General features: G+C 43.2%; 1 protein-coding gene across 1 annotated transcript in view; it reads right to left on the bottom strand.

The window, feature by feature from the left end:
* ARHGEF10 (Rho guanine nucleotide exchange factor 10) overlaps window positions 1-18323 on the bottom strand; it is a 101621-nt gene extending 83298 nt beyond the window's left edge. The window contains exons 1-2 of the mRNA XM_053380813.1: window positions 18146-18323; window positions 7088-7182 (exon numbers count right to left, since the gene is read on the bottom strand). Coding sequence (XP_053236788.1) covers window positions 7088-7127 — 40 coding nt within the window. The 5' untranslated portion in view covers window positions 7128-7182; window positions 18146-18323. The remainder of the gene's footprint in view (window positions 1-7087; window positions 7183-18145) is intronic.
* Between the last annotated feature and the right edge of the window lie 4949 nt (window positions 18324-23272).

Below are 23272 nucleotides of genomic sequence, written 5' to 3'. Positions count from 1 at the left end.
TATACAATTTTTAACAGTAGTTTAGCAAAGCTTTTGAATATGATCATATATAGATATTATCATTAGTGTGGTATTCATCTAAGTTTTCCCCCGAGTAGACCCACTGAAATGAATTAGTAACATGAGTAAGTGAAGTCAATGAGTAGTGAGTCTGCTCTGAATAATACTTGAATTATCACCCTAGTTTTGTGTTGTTGTTTCACGTGGTCTATGGTGGGGAAAGTTTGGAAACCATTGTATTTAATCATACATGTGGACTAAACAAAGAATTTTTTAACATCTCAGCTGGGAGTGGTGGTAGCTCTGCTACCAAGTTCCACACAAATACACATCTCATAGGACTGCTTTGTACTTCACCAAAGCCCAACATCTTAGGAGAAGAACAGAAGATAAACATACTATCAAAACTTTGGGTTCTGTGATTCATCAATGCTAATGTTGTCTTCAGTGTTTCAAAGTGTTTCTTAAGTTTGTCAAAAGCAATCCTTTCAGCTCTCTCTTCTTCTGAACCTTGACAAAAAAATCTATTTTCTTTCCTTCAAAAACTTCCATGTAAATATTTTCCTTTGGGAAGTGGAGGAAACCAGGCATATATTTAGAAACAAGATTATTTAACTTGAAGGTAAGAAGAGGTCAAGGGAAACCCACATAAATCTTAGAAAATCTAATTATTATGTAAGATTTTCTCAGACACTCTACCAGCTTGGACACGCTCTGAAAAATTCCTCTACAAAAATTCACACTGCTCAACTGTTCTGACTGTCAAAGCAATAAGCTTTCTTGCTATATATTCTGTTTCCTGAACCACGTTGACTCAGCATGCCTGTTAGTGACACCTCTAACGCACTATAAGGAAGGAAGGTCAATATTTTTCCACTTAAAAACTAAAATAATATTCATTATCTAGCTGGTGTGACATGTTAAATGGCTAAGTTTTTGTGTGCACCATTTAAAAGCTCCTTCTTTCACTTGTCTCTGAACACAAAGCTAAATATCCTATCATTCACATCCTAAGGGATTGAGGCGACAACCACAGAAGCTCAAAAGCAAAAGTTGCTGTTGACAGGAATGCTCATACGCTGTAACAGAGCTGAGCAAACCAGCATCAAGAGACCACCAAGGAGAAGTGTTACAAGCTCTCAAGCAAATATAGAAATTCTCTGCTGCTTGCACAAGATACGTTATCTTTGTTCACTCTTCCCAAAATACTTTACACTGAGAGCCTCACACCCGGCACTGCTTGGTAATTCTAAGAAAGAAAGAAAATCAGTGCAGTTTCGAAAGGTTCCATCAACCATCTTAATTCAACTTAAGGTCCAATCGTATAACAGCAGAGACAAAAACCTGCTCCATTATCTCAGGAACAAACCTGCAAAAGTCTAATCCTGTGAAATAAGCTAAGGCAGATACTGGGGACCTTCAACACTCATGCAACTCTTTGACAGCTTTTCTGTGGGAGGTTTACCCATCTATTCATGTATTAACATGCAAGCTAATTCAAAACTCTTCAGCAATGGTTGAAGGCCCTGCCCATTATACCATTGGCTCAAATTTCTGAACGCAGGCACAATTGAGTAATGCAGTAACAAGGTATGTCTTGTGGTACTGGTTCCTTGTTTTCAAGGGCCCGTGGGCAAGGGGCCCCCTCCCCCTATGAGTCCACCTTTTCACTATGTACAGTGGTGCCTCGCAAGACGAAATTAATTCGTTCTGCGAGTTTTGTCGTCTTGCGATTTTTTTTGTCTTGCGAAGCACGGTGTCGGGAAAGTTTTGGAAAAGCTTCAAAAATCACCAAAGTCTTTAAAAACCTCAAAAAAGGCTACCACACCGTGTTCTATGAGTTGCTCCTCGAAGTCAAGTCGCAACTGTATTAACGGTGTTAAGAAAAAGGAAACAAACTTGCAAGACGTTTCCGTCTTGCGAAGCAAGCCCATAGGGAAAATCGTCTTGCGAAGCAGCTCAAAAAACAAAAAACCCTTTCGTCTAGCGAGTTTTTTGTCTTGCGAGGCATTCGTCTTGCGAGGTACCACTGTATTAAGATAATCACCGCCACTGCTCTTCACCATTTCCCTGCAGCAAATGTCCACTATGCAGACCCTTGATGCCAGCTCTGTTTCCACAACAGAGAGAGTAACACCAAGCCCCTTTCTGAAGAAAGCTCACTCAAAGTCATTCAGACCACTGGAGAAAGTGTTGAACTAGCAGTTATCTTCAGAAATGGCAACAAGCACACAGAGCAATTAAGAAAACAGTATGTGGCGTTTGCCCTCCTAGGTGTGTGACATCATATTAGGTTCATAAGGAAAGGGTTACCTAATTGTAAAATGACTAACTAATGGGAACCCAAGGGGCAGAGTTAACTGTATATAAGGTTTAAGCACAGAGGTGGTGTTGTTTTTTTGAGGGAGTTAGAGTTAGGTTGGTTGAGAAGACAGTCTGGAGTTAGAAGAGATAGAGAAGATAAGTCTGTGGGTTGGGCTAGTCTGGTGTTAGAGAGTGAGAGAATTTGTTAAGAGGAGTCAGTCAACCAGTTGAGATAATCAGTCAGAAGGTATTAGGAAGGTCTAGGCCGGTAAAGAAACTAAAGTTAAGGTGCTGACAGGAATATTATCTGAGAAGCCATAAACTTGTTAATGTTTGTAAAATAAACTTCTTCCTTTTTTTGTTCACTTTTAGCAACTGTCTGGACTCAGTGTTTTACCAGAGAGTAACGGATTGGTGGCAGCAGGGAAGCGAGCACAGTGGTGGCACAGGGATCAAGAGACCGTTAAACGTCCGGGGACCCTGTGTGATCGCCACACAGTGGTCCCAAAATGGTGTTGTCAAACTAGTGATCCTGAGTACTTGCCACTGTACTGTTAGTCTTTTTAAAAAAATTAATAAATGAAGAGACAGAATACACCCTAATCTCATAACCAGTCAGCATATTTGGCATCGTGAATCTTCAGCTATTCTCCTTCTCTGGCCACAATGTCATGCAGCAAAGGAGAAATTGGAGCATTAAGAAGGCAGCAAGAATGAAGTGCTCTATTGCACAGAAGGAAAGTCGCTCACTCTTTCTCTTGCTGAACATATCCCATTGGCTCTGCAATACTTTGGACTAAATCCTAGGGCTTTATAAGGATTTCTCAGAAGCATTACATTCAGAAAGGCAGTCAAGCAGCTTCAGACCATGAAAGCAGTGTGGCCATTATTTTTCCTCACAGCCACAGAAACAAAGTCTACAGAAATCTCATTGTCGTCTCTCCCCCTTATCACATTTATCGTTCATGCGTAATTTTGTGCATGACCTCATTTATAAAGATGAAGCTTTGTTGCACCAAAGCAGCTTTTACAAAGCACAAGTAGCAACTGCAAATTTTGTGCCAACTCAATGAGAACTTTTGGAGCAGTGCAACTTTATGCGAAATCTGTCCTTAATTTTACCAGGCCAATTTACATCCTTCATGCCTGCTATTGTTGGAATCTGTCTGTTCCAAAAGACAATGGAGTGCACCTCTGTGGGTAAAGTCAAACTACTACATTAGCAGCAATAAAGTGACCTCCTTTGGGCGTGAGCTTGGACAGTGTTTCACGCTTAATCCAAACAATATTCACTGCCCTGCTTGTTTTATCCATTTTCTCTGTCTTTTTCTCTGTCTGGGCCATGCTTATGTTTTCTTTGGTTTCCTTCCCAATGTGGTTAAGCTTGAAGGTGTCACTTGTCAGTAGCTTGTTATCTTTTATAATCACGGCTGCCTGATAAAAGGGGAATTACACAAGTCAATATTGTTATGAATGGATTACATCCAGATTGTAGAAATAACCTGGAGAAGAAGTCAAGGTCTAGTACAAGCCTTGTCCTTGTTTTAAGGGCAAATAGATTCTAGTGAAGAAACTTTTGTCAGACTTATGACACAGAGTAGGGATCAAAATTCCCTTCCACCCAAAACCACAAGGCAGACTTTTTAAAATGTGCACGCTCAAACACAAATGTGAAAGGGCATTTTAATGTAACATGCAGTTTGGAGACATGTACCGTATTTTTCACACCATAGGACGCACTTTTCCCCCTTCAAAAATGAAGGGGGAATGTGTGTGCATCCTATGGAGCGAAGACAGCATAGCCCCGCGACCCTCTGCCGGCTGGAGAGGTGACGCGCGCCTATGGCAGGAGCCTCTATAGCCGTGCGCCACCTCTCCAGCCGGGAGAACGCGTGCGGGGCTAAAGAAGCCCCACTTACCCTCTCCCAGCTGGAGAGGTGACACACAGCAATTGCAGCAGCCTCTTTAGCCGCGCGCCATCTCTCCAGCTGGGAGCGCGCGCATGGGGCTAAAGAAGGCCCCCCCCCGCGACCCTCTCCCGGCTGGAGAGGTGACATGCGGCTATAGCAGGAGCCTCTATAGCCGCGCGCCTTTGCGCTGCTCCCCGACCTGCTCTTTGGGGCTGGAGGTGGGCTTCCACCCGGCAGCCCCAAAGAGCAGGTCGAAAGGAACCTGAAGCCTGGAGAGTGAGAGGGGTCGGTGCGCACCGACCCCTCTCGCTCTCCAGGCTTCCAAGGTAGCCGCCTGAAGGCGTCTGAACGCACCTTAAACGGCACCTTGTTTTAGAGGGGGGAAACAAGAGGGGGGAAATTCTCCCCCTCTCTGCGCAGCGCCTCCTGCCGCTTCACTGAAGGGGCGCTGGGCAGAGAGGGGGAGAATTTTTTTTCTTGTTCTCCCCCCTCTAAAACAAGGTGCATCCTATTGTCCGGTGCGCCCTATGGTGCGAAAAATATGGTAGTTTTATGAACAAATTGCAATGCAATTATCTACGAAGAAAGAAAAAGTTTTCCATTCTCCTTCTCTGTTATAAAGGACTAATTTTAAATACAGTATTGATTATTTACTTTCAACAGATTTATTTTTCCTGGCTGTTGCTTTTCTAAAAGGAAAGCCACAGGATCTGTCTCACTTTCTCTTCTGAAAGGCATTGCTCTATTTCAGACACCAAACAAGCTATTAACAGCTTCCCAAACAAGAGACTATTGATAATTACAATTCAGATGCTGTTCTCATTCATCTCAAACCTTGGCTCCATTTTTATCATCCTTTGTAACCATCCTGTCTCTATGCTCAAACAGGCATTTCTCACAAAACAAATGCAGCACAGACAACGCATTTTACCGTGTCTGCTCACTTTAGGCAATATTCTTACAACTTTCAAAACAAAGCTAGTCACGCAAACCTCTGCTCCTAGATGACACAAACGAAAATTTGCAAGTGCAGTCACCTTCTGATATACAGATTCTATTATTATTATTATATTTATTTCATTTGTTAATCACTTAATCCAAAAGGCAAAAGTCTAAGCAACTTACAAATATTAAGAGCCAAGGCAGAACATAAAAACAGACCATACATTACAATAAGAACAAGGCACATTCTACAGATACATGGTATATTAATGTGCTGTGGAAAAAAACATTAAAGAGGTCTTTGTGTATCTTTCTTAAAATTATGTTTAATTAAACCGTAACTAACACATTTATACAGAACATCTCTCCCCCCATCTCTCCAACCCAATACCACCCCTTTGAAAAAAACGCCAGTGTAACTTTTCAGGTTTCCTGTGCTGTTTGCCCTAAAACTACAATCTAGCGCAGTGCTATGCATTATACTTTAAAGAACCATGACTGCAGCTGTACCTTTGTTGGATGTTGCAGTAGAAACAGTTGCTATCACTAGAGAATCAAAGCTGCTTTGTAAAAAAAAAAGAGGGGGGGAGCAGTGACTTATCAGTATGGCCGTGGAAACTGTTCTCTGGCTTGTACATATGGTTCTGCTTGGTGCACATAATATTGTTTCTTTTCAATCGTGCCTTTGTCTTCTTGCTTCTGAGCACTCGTGTTTTGATTACACTTGCACAAACAAGAAAGTCAGAGCCTCTCTCTTTCACGTTTAGGAAACTGGAAGCTAGGAGTCTCAGAATCTTATTGCATCCTGATTCCTGCATCTCTCCAAGGAAGTCAGAGAGGTGCATATCTTCACAGTTATTCTGGGAGGTAGGTAATCTAGTATGCTTCATTCCTACACCCTTGAAATGGCTAGCGACTTCAAGACAATGAAACAAGAATGAAACACCTAATTAACACAGTGTTATAAAGGTAAAGGTAAAAGGACCCCTGACCATTAGGTCCAGTTGTGACCGACTCTGGGGTTGCGGCGCTCATCTTGCTTTATTGGCCAAGGGAGCCGGCGTACAGCTTCCGGGTCATGTGGCCAGCAGGACTAAGCTGCTTCTGGCGAACCAGAGCAGCACACAGAAACACCGTTTACCTTCCCGCCGGAGCGGTACCTATTTATCTACTTGCACTTTGACGTGCTTTCCAACTGCTAAGTGGGCAGGAGCTGGGACCGAGCAACGGGAGCTCACCCCGTTGCGGGGATTTGAACCGCCAACCTTCTGATCGGCAACTCCTAGGCTCTGTGGTTTAACCCACAGCGCCACTAATTGTGCACCACCTCAATATTTTTAAATGAGTTGACTGTTTACAAATATTCTGATAATTTTTTTAAAAAAAAATGTTTCACCTAATTCTGCATCTATCACACATGTGTATTCCTTTCTCTGGTTCCCTCTCAGCGCATATGTTTGAACCGCAATACCCTAAGTAATCAGTATGAACGGGTGTGACTGCAAAATATCAACTCCATTTCAGAAAATAGGTTCGCTGCATTCTTGTCATCACAAAACTGCACATTCATATACGTAACCTTTCGGCATTTAGCGCGCGCACATACACACCCAATCCCCTGTTACATTCCATAACAGGAACTGAATTCCAAGCACAGCATAATTCATAACAAATGGGGAAACCATTTTAGAAGAAGTGCTGCAACTCTAAAGGCTGGCGTCAGTGAAGGAAGTCACTTGGTGGAATCTCATCATATTCAAAACACATGCTATGAGCAGGCCCTTATGCCTATGAATTCATTGAGGGGATTGTGCAGGAGAAAGTTAATGCAGGTGAAAATGTGAAAAGAACAGGCAAGCACGCAATCAGTTCAAGCAGATGGCTTTTAAAATACAATGCAAACATAGTGATTTTTCTCTCTTTCTTTTTACCTTCAGGTGGTGGCGGTGGAGGGAATCCTTCTGTGTCCATGCTTTTGTGTACTCTGTCTATTGTGGTTCCTTCTGAAAACACACAATAAATGATCCTGCAGAAAAACATTTTTAAAAGAACAAACAAACAGGTATTAATATTATTGAAATTTCCTGTTTGTCAGATGCAACACAGCAGTTCTCAACCTGTGGGTCCCCGATGTTGTTGGACTACAACTCCCATCATCCCTGACCACTGGCTAGGAATGATGGGACTTGTAGTCCAAAAACAGCTGGGGACGCACAGGTTGAGAAACACTGAGCTAACACAAAGATCTGTACTCCAAGCGGCTGAAGTTGAGCAAGGGATTCCAGCTCTCCTGCCTCAATACTACCGGATAGGAAGAGTTTCATAGTGCAGGTACAAGTTGGCTGCAGTTGCTGGGAGACCTCCAGTTGTTTATATTGGCATAGATGTTACTGAATGGCGCCACTTGCTAGAGGCCTCTGCACAAATGCAGCATGGTGCCTGATACCATTAGACAGCTCCACCTCAGCTTGTTGCCAACCACTCACCATCAGCACTGAACCCTCCCCTTAACCCTCCATGTGCAGAGAATGGCTATGGCTTATGTGCAATTAAGAGAATGTGATCTGCACGTTTTAGCAAATGCACCTCTTTCTCTCTCTCTAAAAAAAGAGGGGACTCACAAGTACCACACGTCTACCATAAGTCTATAGTTAGCTTGCTCTGTATTTGCATGATCTTTTAGTAGTGAAGTCCTTTCAGTGGTGCAGCTTGCTACCAGACCGTTTTCAATTATAAACAAGACGACTGGGCAAGTCTTCAATTATTTCTCTCCAAGTTCCTTGTAGGGAGAAGACCAGAGCATACAAGAACCCTTCAGAGTAGCGTCAACGCTTCTTTCATTACTTTGCCCAAAAAAGCTCTTTCTGACTGTGTGTGCTAAGAATCACATATGTGAATAAGATGTAAGAAAAAGAACCTCCCTTTCAAAGCAAGTCATACAGCATGATGCCACATTAAAACAGGCCACTTCACATACTATTTTCATGTAGGAAAAAAGTATGCACAGTGAAGTCTGTTTTGGTGTATTTATGTTCATGTCAGAAAGCCATAATGGCTTTCTACAGCTTCCTGCTTACATGTACAGATGCATTTCAGATTCATGTGTTTGATCTTTGCGCATTAACACAAGCAATGTTAAGGCAAGTAAGCCAACAATAAACCATGGCTTATTTTTGCTAAAACCATAGTTAATAAACTATGGTTAAGTCACTGGCCTGGGTTCACATGCAACACTAAATCTTGATTTATTATTAACTAAGGGTTTATTTAAACCATGATTTAATGTTACATGAAAAGCAGGTCTATGTGTACACAGATTATCCTACTAAGCAGTGACCATCTTGTGGGGAGAAGTATTATGTGTACATAATTCTTATGCAACAATGCAACTTCGCTGAAGTGTTGATGTCTTTAGAAGGCATCTGAAGGCAGCCCTGTATCAGGAGGTTTTTAACACTTGATGTTCTTATTATATTTTTAGATATGCTGTAAGCCGCCCAGAGTGGCTGGGGAAACCCAGCCAGATGGGCGGGGTATAAATATTAAAATCATTATTGATTATTATTATTACGATCTAATGAGCAACTCTGTTTTACTTTTGCATTTGCAACACAGATGGCTCAAATTAAATGTCTTCGTTTCGACTATTATTTCTTTCTAATAGGATATGCACAGCTGAAGTTCACAGCGGAGGTTTCTTTTTATTAAACATCTTCAAAGTTGAATACACTGAAAATAAAGAACCACTTGTTCCATATTGCAAGGGTGTTCAGATGCCTCTCTGCAAAGGCAAACAATGAGTTCCATCCAACCGCACTAATTTTTGCAACACTCTTACAAATCTGGAGAGAAAAGTGCTCAGTCGCCAGTTTCTTTTTTAAAGTTGCATAAAATGGCACACTGGCTCGTGTGGTTTGATACTGCACCGCCAATACACATTACAGTGGTACCTCGGGTTAAGAACTTAATTCTTTCCAGGGGTCCATTCTTAACCTGAAACTGTTCTTAACCTGAGGTACCACTTTAGCTAATGGGACCTCCCGCTGCTGCCAAGCCACCGCCACAAGATTTCTGTTCTTGTCCTGAAGCAAAGTTCTTAACCCAAGGTACTATTTCTGGGTTAGCGGAGTCTGTAACCTGAAGTGTCTGTAACCTGAAGCGTCTGTAACCTGAGGTACCACTGTACAAGCATCCTACAGATGCAACAAAATCAGGAGGGAGGCAGCATGTGTGAATGCTACTCTGTAGGAAACGTATTTACTGGGGACAAAGCCCCACTTACCTGTACAGCACTGTAAATATGCTTAAGATCATGATGTTAAATTCTTCAGATTCTATTCCATTTGCTAATCCTCAAATCTCAGTCACTTTCTTGTCTACATTCCGTCTATCTGGCTGGCTGCTACTGTGGGAATTCATTGGGTGTCCCCCCCCCTCCATCTTTCCCACATATCATGCCATGATCCTTTATTAATGCTGCAATCTTATCCAGTGCTACCTCTGGTTATGCACGCTTCTGGTTACGCACGCTTCGGATAACGAGCTCCGCTAATCCGGAAGTAGTTGCGCACTTTGCCCCAGGATGCAAGCGGAAGTTGCGTGCCGGAGGCGCCATTAGCAAAAGCGCGCCTCAGGATAAGAACGATTTCAGCTTAAGAACGGACCTCCGGAATGAATTAAGTTCGTAACCAGAGGCACCACTGTACATACTTACCTGGGAATAAGTTCCACTTCACATACAAGGAGATGAGTTAAGGGTTTAATAATATTTATTTCATTTAAGCATTTTTTTAAAAAAATCACTTAATTTAAAAAGGGATCTAAAGCAATCTATATAAAACTGCACACATTCTTTTTCCTCCTTGCTTTCCATTGTGTGCCTTGCCGGTTGAAATTTCTGTGGCATCTTTTTATCCTACCAGGCACAGCTTTCCAGCTGTCAAAGTCCTACGGCGCAGCACATGCACCATTTTCAATTGCTTCAAATTTCTTCCATTCCATCTCCTTACCCTATTTTACAGAGGCTGCTTCTGCTCTTTAAGGTACCTATAGGCCAACAGGAAGGGGTATTGTTTACGGGTTGGTGCTAATGTCAATGTCTAGTTTTGAAGATCCATAACTTTTTGCTGTTATCTTGATTACGTTCTTGCATTTTTATTGTTAGATCATGTAATGAATTATCAGTGGGCTGTTTAATTTTATTATAAAGTGATTAATATGAGATGTTTGCATTAAACTATTGATCTATTTAAATTCTGTTGCAAACTTACATAAACTTTTTTGATGTTGTGAACTGTTTTGAGCATGGTTTACTATGGAAAAGCACCATGCTGTTCAAATAAAGATGGCAGCACAATTATTTCAATAGTTACATGCTAGAAACAAAACTGCTGCATTTTAATGATTATACAATGTCTAGCGCAATTTTAAGACAAACCTGTGAATATATATCTATTTTACACAAACTGCATGACTGCTTCAGATGGATCTGGGCACTTCAAATCCACTTTAAAAAATACAGCAATTGAAGGAGTTCCTGTTATGAAAAATATCCTAACTATCCCATCCATAATATGGCAAGTACATGATATGAACTCACCCATTTCATAGTTCATACTACATTAGACTTTATTCTTATACTTTGGAATAAGTGATCTGTTACCACCTGAACTTCAGCGTACGCCAATTATAATGGACATTGCTATATCTCTGCTAAGGTTTTTCTATTTATTACAAATTGCTCATGAAAAATCTTTATCACTCTAGAAAATAGTTCAAAGGCTCTTTTTTCCTACCATAAGTAAGAAACAGAAAGCAGAACATAACCTTGAACGTTACCATAATACCCAGATGTTTGCCTCAAGAAGCAAACGCTTTGTACAATACACCAAATAACTGCAACATTTTTCTCTAAACATAGAACCTCTGTTCTATGGAAGACAGTGTTGCTTGTGCAGTCACCCTAGGTTTGAACCACTGTGTTGAAACTACTCACTGCTTCCCAAAGCCTTTATCGATGCTACGAAGGATAAAGCATTATGCTAATATACAGACATTTCTGTGGCTGCGTACTTCAACTTTGCATTATTCACATTTGTTCATTCTATAAAGGCAAGTATTTCTTACAAATCCCCAAGAATACGTTGAATAAGGCTGTTCGTCTTATACAGGGCCAACATGAGAATAAATCCTGCTGAAGTCAATAGGAATTGTTTTCAAGATGACATGCACTGGAAGGCATGCTACAAGCCCACACATGGTTTAAGTCAGCTTTGTTTTAAATAAGCTCATATTTTTTAAAAAATAATAAAATGGGGAAACCTACAGTGGTTGACATAGTCATTCAATTTAATACTCTCCAGTATTATTTTGTTGTGCTGATTTGACCGTTCCATCAGTGCAAACATTCCTGCTTGCCAGACAGGATGATGGAACGGTCAAATTAGCAACCCCCCATGTGTTATTCTGGGGGTTCTCCCAACCTCCTAGAGCAGATTTAGGTGAAGTGGGGGGTACATGGGGGGGAGAAGAGAGGGGACTATCTCATTGCACTAGCATGAGTTATTTTGGTAGCTGCTGTTAGCAAAGCAGGTTAACAAAATCCAACTCTATGCTTCAATCTGTTTCTTGCTACTCAAACACTGCTCTTACATTGATCTGGTGTGAACTGATCAAGCATCCTTGTTAATGTGCACAGCATAGACTGTGAAATCCCCAGTTCAGTCGCAACATCCCCACCACATAAACACAAGATTACTGTTTACTTATTTGAAAATTTCTATTCTTCTCACACTGGGTGGATGGTACTGCAGAGTTCTACCAAGGGTTATCAATAACCTACACAAAGTACTTTGAACTTCAGTATTTCTGCTATCAGTGATATGGCCTTCATCTCCCACCTCCATTTCTTTTTAAACTTTACAAGATATTAAGATCATTGGCTTCCATGGTTATCACCCCTCTGTCTTCACACAGAAACTGTATGCTGTGACATTTATTCCCAACTATTCCAGCCCAACTCTGCAAAGCATTTTCTGGTAACGTGACTAATCCCTTTCAAAATCAATATGCCTTTTGTTTAAATTGTAGAAATATTCAGGCGAGAGATAGCGCACTGTAAGGGACCCTTATGTGAAAATATTCAGGAGAGAGTGTGTGTTATAAGGGAAACTGTGAGCCCCAACAAAGGGACTTCAGTGAGTCCAGTGCAATAATTTTTTTTTTAAAAAAATTCTTACAGCACAAGGAAGTTCCTCCCACCTGCTCCCCCCCCATACATACATCTTAAGATTCATGTAGTCCCATAGATCTAGACAGGGGTCAGCAAACCTTTTCAGCAGGGGGCCGGTCCACTGTCCCTCAGACCTTGTGGGGGCTGGACTATATTATTTTTTGGGGGGGGGGATGAACGAATTCCTATGCCCCACAAATAACCCAGACATGCATTTTAAATAAAAGGACACATTCTAGTCATGTAAAAACATGCTGATTCCCAGACCATCCATGGGCTGGATTGAGAAGGCGACTGGGCCAGATCCGGCCCCCGGGCCTTAGTTTGCCTACCCATTATCTAGCACATATCCCAAACCCACAAACTCAGACTTCAGGCCCATATAATTCAGCTCCTCACATACTCTATGGCACAAGAGCCATACTGTCGATATCATCATTCATGGTTGCCATGTCTAAGGCTTAGCCACGAACATCCCTGTAACTCTAGCAATGCCTCTCGAAAGATCTCAGCCTGCAAGTCATTTACATTACTCCCCACCAAAACCTCCCCATGTCTGAAAGCACCTACCGCCCACTTACAAATTGCCACTTGTTGAGCTGCAACCCTTTCCACAGTTCTCAAGAGCCATGGAAGTTCTCGAACCCGGGCTCTGTCCTGCAGCTGCCTCAGACTCTGTACCTTCCTTCTACACACAAGAATACGCCTTTCTGTAGCTTCCCAAAGAGCCCAGGGGATTCAGTTACACTTCTATCAAACTCCTCATGGCCTTTCCAAAACCACTAAGTCTAGAGGCTTCTACTAAAGCACACTGAGCAAACATGTTGGATGGTGCCCAACTAATTTACTCCATCCAGGTACGTTTAGCCTCCAAAAATATATATCAAGTCTCTGCACTTTACCCACAACATGCCAGTGGCAGTCTATGCAGCCAAGCAGTTAAACAGAGGGACAAGTGACCCAGATGGAAGGTTCTCTCTGCTGCTTACAGGGGAATGCTGAATACATCATTTTAACTCAGCTCAGCTTGTCTTACAAACCTTGGATTTCACTGAGATAATGAAATCCAAGGTTTGTAATTTTTTATCTCAAAACAAAAGACTGATTTTCCTAAATTATAACAGGCAATTATGTAGGAAAGATTATGGACACTGACAGGTACGTCCCGTTCCCCAAAGGAACTATGGAAGCAAATGGGATTAGCATATTGGGACTTCCTGAAATATTTTATTTATCTGAAGCAGAGCAGAGCCAGCTTGGTGTCCTCTAGATGGAGGTTTGGTGCTCTCCCGACTCCCATCTGTCCCATCTGGCCAGCACAAAAAAATGGTTAGGGATGGCTGGAGTTGTTGTCTGAAAGATCTGGAAGACACCAGGTTGGGGGGTGGCAATCCCTAAACCACAGGTAAGATTAACTACAGTCTCTTCACATTTACACATTACAAATCACAACAAACTGAAAATGGAGGCCGAAGCTCCTGATCTCTTCCTTGCACTTGTACCATAGCACAGGTGTGTGTGTGTGTGTGCACGCATGTGTGTAGCTTGGATGCCAAAGACTCATTCACATAATGCTTAATTATGGTTCAGCATGAAGTCTTAATGCAGCCAATGTATTTGTAGCAGTGTTTTACAGTTGCATTATTATTACAATATATGGCAAGGTACCTATTAATAGTATCTGTTGACGGTACAGCACCTTCTTTTTCAGGCAACGTAGGTCATATTAGTTTGAAAGAAACAACTAGATCAGCTATACAGTGGTACCTCGGGTTACATATGCTTCAGGTTACATACACTTCAGGTTACAGACTCCGCTAACCCAGAAATAGTACTTCGGGTTAAGAACTTTGCTTCAGGATGAGAACAGAAATTGTGATTTGGCGGCGCGGCGGCAGCAGGAGGCCCCATTAGCTAAAGTGGTGCTTCAGGTTAAGAACACTTTCAGGTTAAGAACGGACCTCCGGAACGAATTAAGTACTTAACCCGAGGTACCACTGTATTCTGGAGAAAAGCCTGAGTGGTTTTTTGTAGTTCTTCTCAAATTGACCTTGCATGCATTCATTTCCTAAAGTTATTTGCATCAAGATTTCAGATGGAATGGCTAAGTAATCAAAACACACTTCTCTATAGTTAGGGCTAGCAGACTTCCCCACCCCCACCCTGAATATAAATCTTTATGTCTCAGGGTCATCAGTTACTGCTTAGTGTGCCAAGTGATGGGTAAATATTAGAAGGGGGAATGTCGCCGAACAGATTATTCATCAGTTGTCACTTTGTCACCTTTTCAAGCATCTTTTCTCTGATCGCAGTCAAAGGTGATGTAACTGGCTCCCCGTCAGCTATGGCTATAATACGGCATACACTTCATAGTAAATTCATTAAAATCAGAGACATTACTTCTGCAAATTGGTTCTTATCCTATACCAGCAGTTAAAGAGAAGTAGAGAGCAATGCAACATCAAGGTCACATTGATTTACATATCGTAACTCTATTTGCTCCCATGAAAGAAAAAATCACAACTTCTGCAACTCTGGCATTACTGCTCATGTGAATAAATTGCCCACATGAGTATTTTAAGTGCAAGTCAGCTGCCAACATATCAAACTCAACTGAATCAGCACACCTAGGATCAAGCTGCTAGCTTCATGAAAGGTTAAAGAATGTACACTGGGCAAATAGAGTCCTGATGCTCTAAGCCTCAATTCAGTAAAGAACAGGTCACTTATGGCTGTTAGAAGGAGGTCTTAGTGGGGGGAACATAGCAAGGCTAATGAATATATTTACTTTGAGTATAGTGTAAGGTAAAGGGACCCCCGACCATTAGATCCAGTTGTGGCCGACTCTGGGGTTGCAGCGCTCATCTCGCTTTATTGGCCGAGGGAGCCGGCGTACAGCTTCCAGGTGATGTGGCCAGCAGGACTAAGCCGCTTCTGGCGAACCAGAGCAGCGCACAGAAACGCCGTTTACCTTCCCACCGGAGCGGTACCTATTTATCTACTTGCACTTTGACATGCTTTCGAACTGCTAGGTTGGCAGGAGCTGGGACAGAGCAACGGAAGCTCACCCCGTCGCGGGGATTCGAACCGCCGACCTTCTGATCAGCAAGTCCTAGGCTCTGTGGTTTAACCCACAGCGCCACCCGCGACTGTAGTGTAGTCCCTAGCAAAACAGAAATAATGTATGTTGAGAGAGAAGATTGAACAAAATATGTAAGACAGCATGGTCTCCTTCAGTTTTAAAATTAACTCCACACTGCAGATCAGAAGAAAAGGATCGTGAACCCTCAGATTCATGTAGATCAGAAGACACCTCTCTGGGAGTCACTTAATAATCTGTTTTACCAAACCAACATCTTGAAATGAGAAGGAAAATTCTTAGTACTGCTGCCACAGGACTTCAATAACAAGCTCCTACAGAAAAGACCAATGTAGCAGCAAGCTTCTGGTAATCCTGGTTTAGCATATTAGTACAGTTCAGGGAAAAGGGACGTGGATGGCGCTGTGGGTTAAACCACAGAGCCTAGGGCTTGCCAATCAGAGGGTCGGCGGTTTGAATCCCCATGATGGGGTGAGCTCCTGTTGCTCGGTCCCTGCTCCTGCCAACCTAGCAGTTTGAAAGCACGTCAAAGTGCAAGTAGATAAATAGGTACCGCTCCAGCGGGAAGGTAAACAGCGTTTCCATGCGCTGCTCTGGTTCGCCAGAAGCAGCTTAGTCATGCTGGCTGCATGACCCGGAAGCTGTACGCCGGCTCCCTCGGTCGATAAAGCAAGATGAGCGCCCCAACCCCAGAGTCGGCCACGACTGGACCTAATGGTCAGGGATCCCTTTAGCTTTACCTTACAGTTCAGGGAGACACAGTACGTTAATGAAACAGGCCCAATGAATGAATGAATGAGGTGACCCATTTTCTCTGTGCAATCAAAGTGAGGATCTTCTTGTGCAGACTTGGCAGTTTATACTAGACACAGGTGAGTGACCAGTGGAAATAAATTAATTAATTTTATAGCATTTGTAGGATGCCTTTTAAGAGGAAGTACTCTATAAATCAGCTTCCATCATAAAAAAATAAATTAAAATTCAACATGTACCAAGTTATCCAACCATTAAGGTGATGCCTGTAGTTCATGTTTCAGGATGCTATAGCCAGCAGCTTTTTCTGCAGACTACAAAGCAATCTTTAATCATCTCTGCAGACACAAACTGGTTAAAGTTGCACAATTGACAGAAACACAGTGTCTTGATTTAGTTCTTGCACCTTACATTGGTACTGCTATGCTGCAGAGCATTCCAGTTAGGTGTGTATTAATCCTATCTTAGGCAGGTTTACTCACTGCTGATACACTTTGTTAAATGGGACTTACTTATATATAAACATTCTACAAGCTATATGCATGTCTTGATTTTAGTAAGACTTGGGCCACAATCTGGCATAGTTAAATACACTTAAACTTATTTCAATGGAATTCAGTACCCCTAACTCTCGACTGGATTGCAACCAGAGAAGTGTGTATGAAATTAAAATCCACAGATTTAATTCAACAAAATTAATTGTTTTCTCCCTGACTCTTTTTTTGAAGTTATTTTGTTTGTGTCAGTTTACATAAACATCTTACAGCATCGTAAGTCATGTACCATGTATCAAACCTCAGAAAACGTTTAAAAAGTTTCTAATGCATGCCTTGTAAAACTTCCCTGTCTGAGTAATATAGGCAATGCAGATACTTTTAAATATGAAATAGCCACATATCATTTTCATATACTTTAACATATTATTAATTACGCATACTCAGTAGAAATATCACAAAATCCTATAGGTGATATTCAAGTTTCAATCAGCTTAGACCCACTGAAATTAATGGGCCTAACTTAGTCATGCTCATTAATTTCAATGGGTCTACTCCGAGTAAAACTTAATTGAATACCATCCTAATTTACTAAATGCTCCTTTTGCACAGTCTATTCCAGTCCCAACTATGCCAAGCTCTTTCTCAGTATATTCCACGATTCCCTTCCATTTATTTAAGGTTTCAAAACATCAAACCAAAATTTATACTTAAAAAATAAATAAAATCCCAGCAGTTAGCTAACAGCGTCTCTCTCCTCCAAGTCCATTTCTTCGCAGACCTGCTGAGCCAACAAAAAAGCCACGAAGCGCTTTGCATCTGTGCAGTGCGCATATAGGCATTTTTGGGCCATGACACCACCGGTTTCTGAATCCAGAAGAAAGCTCCACACCCACTCGCAGCTTATGAATCACTACTCTCCGTGGGGGGATCCCAAAGAGGGGTGGGGTGAGAGAGGGAGGGAGGGAAAGGGAGCAGGGTGGAGAGGCTTCTCCTCCAATACAAAACAAGCCTTCCAACTTTTCTCGCTGGCAAGGAAACAGCAGCAAGATGCAGGGTTCTTTTTTTTGGAGGGATGGGGCATGGGGGCACCTGCCTGCCAAGGAGGCAGCAGTTGCACCGCAGCAGCGCTTCGGAGTCCGGACCCGACACTGCACTTACACGAGCCCTTTTCCTTCTTCCTCCTCCCCAGGGCGCGCGAAGAAGCCCTCTCCGCCGAGATGCCCAAAGGCGCACACAAAGAGCCTCTCAGGCAAAGCTTCGAAAGCCCTGCCCCTTCGACTCCTGCTTTGCTTCGACGACAAAAAACACCCCCCTTTTTATTTTTTTCACCTTTCCAGCGTTTCTTTCTGCGCCTCAGGCCGGGGAGAGAGAGGGAGCCAAGCGCTGCCTGCCGCCTCCTTCTCCTTACCTCACTTAGCGGGTGCCAACTCGGACGCCCCTTCGCAGAGGCGCGCGCGCCCGGAATATGGATACAGCATTTCCCAGCTCATCCATCCACACACAGGATACCCAGCCTTCAAAGCTGGGAGCCCCAGCTTCCCCGTGATTGGAGGGAGCAGCCAGCAGTCGCGGCTCTCCCGTTGGCTCCCACGGCTGCCAGTCTTTCTTTTTTGTCTTTTCGCCCCACCCTCTTTGTCGCTGGCGAGGGAAAGCGCCACAAACGCGCAGGGAGAGAGTTGGGAGAGCCGCCCTCCGCTCCCTCCCGCCTCCCATCGCATTCCTTACATTGCCCACGTGACGCGCCTATAATTGCTCTCTTTTGTACAGCTGTACGGGGTCGGGAAGCTGTCAAGAGTCGCCCATAGACGGAGCTGGGGAGGAGAACAGGCCAGGCGCACGCACGCACTTGCGCGGCCAACTCGGCCGCTGTTCCTGCAAGCAGATGGAGCAAAAAACAAACAAACTAAAAAGCCTCCATTTTAGGCGTGGAAACCCATCGGTCACCTCCCCGCAGCATCCCTGGGCTGTTTCGTCCCAGCAAGTTTCTTCTCCAACGGGTGGGGCGGAAAGTTAGGGGAGCCCCTATTAGCAGGTGGAGTTGCACTTTTTAAAAAACACCATGATAAATTTAAGCGGAGAAGCTTTGGCTCAGTTGGTTAGAGACAGTGCCGGATTTATGTATAAGCTAAACAAGTTATAGCTCAGGCATAGGCAAACTCTGGCCCTCCATATGTTTTGAGACTACAGTTCCCATCATCCCTGACCACTGGTCCTGTTAGCTAGGGATGATGGGAATTGTAGTTCCAAAACATCTGGAGGGCTGGAGTTTGCCTATGCCTGAGCTATAAGCTTAGGGCCCCACTCTCTTCGCCCCCCCCAAAAAAATATACTACTTCTTAATTGTATTTCACTATCAATATGCTTCTTAATTGTATTTCAGTTCAACAATTACTTTGATAAAATACATACAGTGGTACCTCGGTTTAAGAACAGTCCTGTTTACAAACTATTTGGTTTATGAACTCCGCAAAATCGGAAGTAGTGTCCCGGTTTGCAAACTTTATCTCAGTCTAAGAATGGAATCCAAACAGTTGAAGGTAACTAGTGGTGGGAAGCCTTATTAGGGAAAGTGTGCCTCAGTTTAAGAACGGTTTCAGTTTAAGAACGGACTTCCGGAATGGATTAAGTTCGTAAACCGAGGTACCACTGTATTTTGTTATGTGCAAATGGCATTAGATACCTATTAGGTCCATAAATTACCATATAGCATATATTCAACACAAAAACAATTTGTTGCTGACAAAGGACAGCTGGACATATTAAGGGCCCCATTACCTTCAGTAGCTTAGAGCCTCATCAAACCTAAATCCGGCCCTGGTTGATGCTGATCACGCCAAGTTTGCAGGCTCAATCTCCGTATGGGACAGCTGCATTTTCCTGCATTGTGCAGAATCTGAGCATTGAAAGGGACACCAAGGGTCATCTAGTCCAACCCCCTGCAATGCAGGAACCTCAGCTAAAGCATCCAGGACAGATGGCCATCCAGCCTCTGTGTAACAACCTCCCAAGGAAGGAGAATCCACAGCCTCCCAAGGGAGACCGTTCCACTGTCAAACAGCTCTTACTGCCAGAAGGTTTTTCTGTGTGTTTAGTCGGAATCCCTTTTCATATAACTTGAAGCCATTGGTTTGAGCCCTACCCTCTGGAGCAGGAGAAAACAAGCTTGTTCCCTCTTTCACATGACAGCCATTGAGGTTATTGAAGATGGTTATCATATTTCCTCTTTTCCAGGCTAAACATCCCCAGCTCCTTCAAGTGCTCCTTGTAAGGATTGCTTTCCGGACCCTTGATCATCTTGGTTGCCCTCCTCTGCACACGATCCAGCTTGTCAACATCCTTCTTAAATTGTGGCTCCTTGGGGCAGCTCCTTCTGAAAATGCCTCATGTCATCTACACATTCCATCAGTTTGCCTCGGAAGCAATGTGTTTGGACACTGTCTGCACCTGACCTTTTTTTTAAAAAAAGTTTCTGCACTGGCTCTTTAAAGAGGGTGCAGAAATAATCATGTTTTACTTGTGGTAAAGCTGCAGAAGCTAAGTAGGTTAAAAATAATTGCTGTGCCAAATCCTAAAAGCCCAAAGGGAAATTGAAGACTGCTTCCTATGCTGTTTTGGGGTGCTGTGTGATATTAAAATAATAATAGATTGACATATCTCTCTCCCACCCTCCATTATGCTGGCAGGTTCTCTGCCTTTTAGAGACACACAATAAATATCCGGCAGGTGCAGCACAGCTTTTCCTATTGTTATACACCTCCATGCTAGAAAAGCTGTGCCTGCTGAATTTTTGCATGCCACAGCTGTTAAGGGCACAGAGCCTCTGCCCCAAAATGGGGTAAGAGTGCCAACAGTACTTCTATTATATGGGCATAGCTGCTGAGGCCTCTCTTGTCCCACCCAGAGGCTGTGCCTCCACCCTGCGACAGGACTTCCTCGGATCCTGGGCCCAAGCTATTGAAAGCTTTAGTTGAAAAGGTAAATCGCCAACACTTTGAATTGTGCCCCAAGCAAACTGGTAACCAGTGCGGCTGTTGCAGAATCGCTGCAACATCACCCAAAGGCAAGTATTCATCCATTTTGGTCCAGATTGCAGCTCCTATAAACTCCTCAAAACTCTTCAAATATAATCCCACCGGTAGAATGCTTTGCCATAATCCTACCTGGGTCCATTGGTCAGATCCAACCTTCTCAGGAACAGCTACTGCATCAGGCTTAACTGGCCAAAGGCACTCCTGGCCATCACCTGTTTATCCAGGTATAAAGTCAAATCCAGTGGCACCCCGATTCTTCAAGGAAAATGCATCCCCCATTCAAAACAGATTGAATCAGTGGTAAATCTCCTTCTGGACCAGGAGCTCATCTATGAATTAAGATGTACTTTTTTAGCCATCATGTAGCCCGATATTACTTTCAGGCACCAATTCACAGTGCTAACAAGACATCTCCATAGCACTAGAAGTCATCAATAAATCCCCTCAAATCCTTTGGTGATCAGCATCTTTCCTCCACACTATTTGAGTACAATGGAGGTTGCACAAGACTAGAAACAAGGGAACTACTAATAGGTTACACACAGTTCATGAAGCTTTGATGTGGAATTCATTTTGTTAATGTCATGCTCTGAAGTCCACATGAGATCCTTAGCAAAAATCTTAGGAATGGTGGAGGGAAACGCAAAGCTTTGAATCCAGAGGCAAACTCATGAAGTAGTGACTTTTCCTTAGTCATTTTATAGAACAAGGTCTTGCTCCGTGTTCTCTGTCCTTGTTTGCTGGTAAGTGGGGAACCTAGCAGTTCAAAAGCATGTCAAAGTGCAAGTAGATAAATAGGTACCACTCCAGTGGGAAGGTACACGGTGTTTCTGTGCACTGCTCTGGTTTGCCAGAAGTGGCCACATGACCTGGAAGCTGTCTGTGGACAAACGCCGGCTCCCTCGGCCAATAAAGCGAGATGAGCACCGCAACCCCAGAGTCGTCCACAACTGGACTTAATGGTCAGTGGGGAAGATCAACTGAAGCTGACAACACTTCGGACCTACCACTGGTTCAAATAATAAGTCGTTCCCCCACTTAAGGCATTTCAATGAAGCCATAGTCCCATTCATTTTTTATTGACAGGGCAATCAGAACTTATGGGAAGCATTTGGTGCCCCATAGGGAACCAATTCAGGTTTAGGAGTAAGCATGGCTTAGAAGCACCAATTAGGGCACTTTCAGAATTGTGCTCCCATCATGTCCCTTTTTTAGGCTCCCATATTCCTAAAAATATGTTCTAACCACCCCATAAAACTCTCATAGGACAGGTAACTCTTATACCCTCCAACATTTCTCTGACTAAAAGAGGGACATCCTATTCCATAAATCATCATCATCATTTGACTGTGTTGCTTCAGCCACTCTGGGTAGATTACAACATACATAAAAATGTAATAAAACATGAAACATTCAAAATCTTCCCTATACAGGGCTGCCTTCAGATGTCTTCTAAAGGTTGCATAGTTACTTATCTCCTTGGCTCGGGGGTTGCATAACTCCATACCACTCAACATTTCTCTGATAAAAATAGGGACGTCCTAAGAAAAAGTGGGACATTCTACGATGAAATCAGGAACAGGGATGTCTTCTGTAAATCCAGGACTGTCCCTGGAAAATAGGGACACTTGGAGGGTCTGAATTCTTTAAAGTTGTTTTGTCACCCTACAAATTTCCCCAAGACACATGCAAAACTGTAGCTAAAATGAGTGTGTGTGTGTGTGTGTGTGTGTGTGTGTGTGTGTACCAGAGGAATAACTTTCATTCAACCGGAGAGAGTCAGATAGCAGGTGACCTTCAGATACACTCTATTTATATAAAATTCTATAAATTATACATGGCTTCTCAATCAATATTAGGCTCCGTTCCAGGGATCCCCCTTCCCCAGTAGGAACAGAACAATTTCAGAGCCTGCAGTATTGATTCATTCCTTAATATTTCTTTCTCAGCACCAGCTTTTTATCCATTAAGATGGGATTTCTCCTCCCCTCCACCTCCAGAATGGGCCATTCTAAAATCACTGTTAGCAGAATCAGTTCACCATTTCCCACCCCTCTGGCATTGAGATACGTGTGTGTGCATTCCAAAATGTAGGGACTTTTTCTGTTTGCACCATAGGAAGAGTTTGGGGAGATGCAACATAATTGGACATAAAGGTAAAGGGATCCCTGACCATTAGTTCCAGCCGTGGCCGACTCTGGGGTTGGCTTTATTGGCCAAGGGAGCCGGCGTACAGCTTCTGGGTCATGTGGCCAGCATGACTAAGCCGCTTCTGACGAACCAGAGCAGTGCACAGAAACGCCGTTTACCTTCCCACCAGAGCAGTACCTATTTATCTACTTGCACTTTGTGCTTTCGAACTGCTAGGTTGGCAGCAGCAGGGACTGAGCAACGGGAGCTCACCCCATCACAGGGATTCGGACCGCCGACCTTCTGATCGGCAAGTCCTAGGCTCTGTGGTTTAACCCACAGCGCCACCCGCATCCCGTAATTGGACATAGCCA

Source organism: Podarcis raffonei, chromosome 3 (genome assembly GCF_027172205.1).
Source record: "Podarcis raffonei isolate rPodRaf1 chromosome 3, rPodRaf1.pri, whole genome shotgun sequence".
Taxonomy (NCBI): domain Eukaryota; kingdom Metazoa; phylum Chordata; class Lepidosauria; order Squamata; family Lacertidae; genus Podarcis; species Podarcis raffonei.
The sequence above is the reverse complement of the archived record's forward strand: the minus strand, read 5'-3'. Positions and strand labels throughout refer to the sequence as shown.